Genomic DNA, 6,000 nt, shown 5'->3' with positions numbered 1-6,000 from the left:
TCAACCCCTTTCCTCCACCCTTCCTTATCACCTCCCTCCCTTTTCTCCCCACCCTCCTTAACCCCCATTTTCTCCCCACCCCTCCTTAAGCCCCGTTTTTCTCCCCACCCTTCCCTATCAACCCCATCCACGTTCCCCCATCCGCTTCCATTCTCTTCCTGGTTGCTGTGTTGTGCATCGTTCGTCCCGTTAAAGGTCATAGGTCATTTTGGGCTTCAATCATGTTACACTCTTCTCTCTTCTCTCCTCTTTCTTTTCTCTCTCTTTTCTCTCTCCTTTTACTTTTCTTTCGTCATGGTGACCAGCCCCTGTCGATATTTGGGGTTTTGTTGGCGGTGCTCGTTTTTGCCGTTTTGTGTTGTTAGCGTCGCCCTTTTTTTGTTTTTGTTTTCGTGATATTGTTGTCATTCCTCTCTTCACTGTTGTCGTTATATTTTTCTTCGTTATTGATGGTTTGATTATTCTTTTATTTCCCTTTTGCAGGAATTTTAATATACGTTTAATTTTTTTTATTATTGTACAACAGAGTGCTGGTTTGTTTTGTATGTTATTGATGTCATCTACTTTTTTCGTGTTTGGTTTAGTTCGTAGTATTGTCATTTACCCTAATTTGTTTTTTCTTTTTCTTTTTTGTTCTCGTCCTGCCCAGTCTCTCTCTCCTATTTTTTTTTCTCTTGTACTGCCCAGTCTCTCTCCTGATTTATTTATTTATTTTTTTTTTGCTCTTGTACTGCCCAGACTCGCCTATTTTTTTTTTTCTCTTGTACCCCCCAGTCTCCCTCTCCTGATTTATTTATTTATTTATTTATTTATTTGTTCTTGTACTGCCCAGTCTCTCTCCCCTAATTTATTATTATTATTATTATTATTATTATTATTATTATTATTATTATTATTATTATTATTTTTTGCTCTTGTACTACCCAGTCTCTCTCTCTCTCTCTCTCTCTCTCTCTCTCTCTCTCTCTCTCTCTCTCTCTCTCTCTCTCTCTCTCTCTCTCTCTCAACGGCCTTTTTTTAACTATTACTCTGTTCAAACTATACTGCGCTTTCATCCTTGTATATATATATATATATATATATATATATATATATATATATATATATATATATATATATATATATATATATATTATATATATATATATATATATATATATAATATATATATATATATATATATATATATATATATATATATATATATATATATATATATATATATATATATATATATATAATTTATATATATGTATATATATATATATATATATATATATATATATATATATATATATAGGTTTCTGACTCACATCAGGTCGAATCCCAAGCTCTCAAATGAAAGGCCAGGATGCTACCAATTGACAGGCACAGGTCAATCGGTAGCGCCCTGGCCATTCATTTGGGAGACGGTTCAACTCCGATGTGTCAGAAATTTATTTGTGAAACACGTGCTCATATGTTCATTAGTTCCATTTACATGTATACATACATACACATATATGTATTATGTGTGTGCGTGTATGTGTACGTGTTATGTATGTATGTGTATGTGTATGTATAATTGTGTATGTGATAAACAAGAAAAGGTCACTGAATGAGAGCAGTCCTTTGAGGGACACCTATGCATATACATATATTTCATTATATTTTTATGGGTGCCTTTTAAGGTTAAGTATACCCTGTAAGGGGTTAGTGCCGTCAGTGCACCTCACGTGGTCTACTGTAGGCATTACCTAGGGGTCTTTGCAGCGTCCTTTCGGCCCTTATAGCTGCTGTTAGTCATTCCTTTTATTGCACTCTCCGTTCATATTCCTTCTTCATCTGACTTTCCAACCTCTATTACAATTGTTTCATAGTGCAACTGTGAGGTTTTCCTCCTGTTACAGCGTTGAATGACCTTATAGGTCCCAGCGCTTGGCCCTAAATTCTACATTCTATTCTATTCTACGGCTGATATGTTCTCTTGTTTGAGCCCAATATCCTCTTCCATAATCTGTCCGGTTGGATGGTCTGAGTCCAGAGTTTCACACCGGGCGGTCAGTCTTCTCGTAATCCGTGGAATGAACTTAAACATTCTACCGATACTCCTCAAGTGTTCGGTTAGTAGTTTCCACGAATGCACATATTCCAGTATTCCAGCTTTAATTCTCTCGTCTTGATTGAGATACACGTGTCGTACTGCTCTGTTATAAGCCCGCGGGAGTCATAGGTGCGGAAGCCGTTAAGTCGTTGTTAATAGCTTCTGTTTTCTCGGGATGTTTTTAAAAGTACTACGGTAGATTTCGATTCCATAAATCTGAGAGTTTTCACGAAGCCTTCTTACTGTTGTTTTTTTTATGTCTTTCTTTGAGTTGAAGTCCTAATGCTCTCTTCGGATAGATTTGATAATGTGAAGACGAAGGCAATTTTATTCTACTCTCTCTCTCTCTCTCTCTCTCTCTCTCTCTCTCTCTCTCTCTCTCTCTCTCTCTCTCTGGTTCATCAAACCAGGCAGATGGTTATACACTACATGATGAGAGAGAATAGAGCAGAATTAAAAAATGTTGCTTATTGTACAATGACCGCATCTCTCTCTCTCTCTAAAAACGAATATTGCCCAAACTCTCTCTCTCTCTCTCTCTCTCTCTCTCTCTCTCTCTCTCTCTCTCTCTCTCTCTCTCAGTTCTGTTTATAAAACTAAACAGTATTCTTAGGAGTGACCTCTCTCTCTCTCTCTCTCTCTCTCTCTCTCTCTCTCTCTCTCTCTCTCTCTCTCTCTCTCTCTCTCTCCAGTTCTATTTATAAAACTAAACAGTATTCTTAGGAGTGTTCTCTCTCTCTCTCTCTCTCTCTCTCTCTCTCTCTCTCTCTCTCTCTCTCTCTCTCTCTCTCTCTCTCTGTATGTGTGTGTGTGTGTGTGTAGGCACGTGAAGTAAATTTGTCTTCCAACTTTAAAACATCAGGAAGGAAGCTTGAGGTAACCAGTGAACAATGAAAAATGTAGGATCCCTGGTTTAGTTTCACTGAACAACCAAATAAATTAGTAGCCCTTCATAAATCGTAAGTAACATTTTATCAAGCATCAGTATATATATATATATATATATATATATATATATATATATATATATATATATATATATATATATATAATTATATATATATACAGTATATAATGTGTGTGTGTTTGTGTAAGTAAGAGAGAGAGAGAGAGAGAGAGAGAGAGAGAGAGAGAGAGAGAGAGAGAGAGAGAGAGAGAGAGAGAGAATTCCGTATAATTGTTACATTCAAATATTTTTCGACTGATGCTTTTCCCATTCGTGATATATTTTAATGAGAAAAGCAAAAGCAATATATGCAGAACCGTCCCCACGAACATTCATTGCCATTAGTGCAATAACTGAAGTAATTTTGCAATATTTTCCCTTAGAATTATTTGCGTAAATTCTGGAGCCCGCCATTTCTGTGATGAATGAAGCATTCACCCACAAAATAATTTTTATCTATGGTTACTGAATATTTATTTCAGTGGATCAGTGAAAGTATTAGTAAACAAAGTCAGTGGTAATTATAATCTTTATATAAGTGCTTTCTGTAGTGGGGTACTGCCATCAATGCGCCTCACGCGGTGCACTGTAGACATTACGTAAGGTTCTTTGCAGCATCGCTTCGGCCCCTAGCTGCAACCCCTTTCATTCCTCTTATTATACCTCCGTCCATATTCTTTTCCAGCTTACTTTCCACCATCACCTTAAAACAATTGTTTTATATTGCAGCTGCGAGGTTTTCCTCCTGTTACACCTTTCAAACCTCCTTTACTTTCAATTTCCCTTTTAGTACTGAATGACCTCATTGGTTCCAGCGCTTGGCCCTTGGACTAAATTTTATATTTCAGTATACAATTGCTCTACACAGGGTATGCAGGAGAAAAGTCACAAATCATATAAATATTAGGAATATTATATCCCAGAGTCGGTAAGCAGAAGGGAAGGCAAAAGAACCAATGTGATTGACCCTTGAGTGCGCTATTTCCCCACAATTTCTCTGAAAGCTGGAAGCATGACATGTACTGTAGCACTTGGCGCTGAAGAGCTTATATAATCTTTTAAGAAAGCTACCTTGACACACACTACTTAATAAACCAAAGTTTTGGATTTAAGTTTGGCGATTTCTGTGAATGAAAAATTTTCTTCATTAATTCTCGAGAACAACTTTTCCAAACATATCCTCTTGATAAATGAAAATGTTTTAAATAAGGCTTGACATATCTCCACACAGCTAGTGTAACGTTTTGAACGATATACTTGGTATACGAGTATGTGGAAATAATGTTGAGGGATAGTTTTTCCAAGACTAAGTTGTAACTCTTGCTCCAAAAAGGAAAAATATAGACCTCAAAGAGCCATTATTTCAATGGCTCTCTGAGGAAGGCTGAACGAGCGTCCATATGCCTGGAGGAATTGTCTGGAGTGAAGTATCTATTCTGTATGAATTAACGCCAACCGTTTTATGCTGAGACTGTCCCAGTGTTTTGTATGGGTTTTCCAAGATAGATTTCAGCACCCGTACCAAAGTGGAATAATGGAAACAAGATTCTGAACTTTGATATTTAATGTTTCAGTAGAGTCTCTCAGAGTATATTGGAGATGTATTAAGGAACATTTTATGCTGGTGTTTGCTATAATTTCAACTTCTTGTTTATTTGTTGTTTTAGATCCCATTTATTTTGTTGCATTTACTTTTATGAACAGTTCATTTGTTTAAATTTCCATCTCCCAGTTTAATGTGTCAAGTAGAAGCATTTTTAAGAACGTTTTAATAACTATCTTTTTTTACCCCTTCACCAGGTACTCTAGCGAACATTTCTGCGGTCTCCATTCTAAACGTTATGCATAACGCGATTACGCTTCACAAGAGGACCGTGGGTGCCAAACAGCAGTGCCAACCAAGTCTGAGGTGAGTGGCCCTTTACTTTAATTTTTATATCCGAGGTCAGGTCATTGTCACCCAAGTTTGTCATCAGCATCGATTTTTTTTTTTTTTTTTTTTTTTTTTTTTTTTTGCTTTTGGAAAACCCCGTGTAGGTCTTTAAACTTTCAGTTATGTGGCTTCATGTATTTGTCAGGTATAGTTTATTCTTTTCTGGAATAACTTACTTCTTTCTCATGTCTGCTTTTGAAGGTATGTCTCTAATTTTTCTTGAATGTGTCCAAGTTTATTGACCAAATATATCTGGAACTTTTATATAGGAGAAAGTTTCATCTCCCGTCGACGTAGAGAACCAGTAAGCTTTAGAATACGTTGATAATATTTTTGAGAGCTTTGTTTCTTGTAAGCTCAACTAGGCCGGAATTATCTGTCGTAGCATACAGTACTGAAACTTTTATTGAAAATATAACAAAGTAGAGTTAATGTTGATGAGAGTTTTAGCCGGGATTAGAAATGACAAGCCGGAGCTTCGCCGCTGAAGCAGAGTAAACAAGGCCGTTATGTAACTGTTATATCTGGTCGTTTCAAATGATTTTAGGTGGGGAATGAATGCTATTTAAACTTTAGTAAGTGGTTCTAGTAGGAAGGATTTTGGAAATGAGCAGGGAAGGAAAAGGCCTCGAACGATACACACATACACACACACACACACACATATATATATATATATATATATATATATATATATATATATATATATATATATATATATGTATATATAATGTATGTATGGATGAGATACACGTGTATGTATATATATATATATATATATATATATATATATATATATATATATATATATATATATATATACTGTATATATATATATATATATATATACATATACAGTAATATATATATAATATATATATATATATATATATATATATATATATATATATGTGTGTGTGTGTGTGTGTGTGTGTGTGTAAGGGATCTGGAGATGGTTTGGACATGTCCTTCGCACAATCCCTGTAGAATAGTACTTGAAAGTCTTAGCAGAACTCCTTGGCAGACCCAGACATAATC

General features: G+C 35.5%; 1 protein-coding gene across 2 annotated transcripts in view; it reads left to right on the top strand.

Moving 5' to 3' along the window:
* Positions 1–6,000, top strand: part of LOC136831246 (1-phosphatidylinositol 4,5-bisphosphate phosphodiesterase epsilon-1-like) — a 417,095-nt gene that overhangs the window by 113,596 nt on the left and 297,499 nt on the right. For both annotated transcript variants that reach the window (XM_067091301.1, XM_067091300.1), the window contains exon 11: positions 4,830–4,938. In XM_067091301.1, the coding sequence (XP_066947402.1) occupies positions 4,830–4,938 (109 nt within the window). The remainder of the gene's footprint in view (positions 1–4,829; positions 4,939–6,000) is intronic.

This window comes from Macrobrachium rosenbergii, chromosome 48 (genome assembly GCF_040412425.1).
Source record: "Macrobrachium rosenbergii isolate ZJJX-2024 chromosome 48, ASM4041242v1, whole genome shotgun sequence".
NCBI classification, from domain to species: Eukaryota; Metazoa; Arthropoda; class Malacostraca; order Decapoda; family Palaemonidae; genus Macrobrachium; species Macrobrachium rosenbergii.
This window is presented reverse-complemented; position numbering and strand designations above follow the sequence as displayed.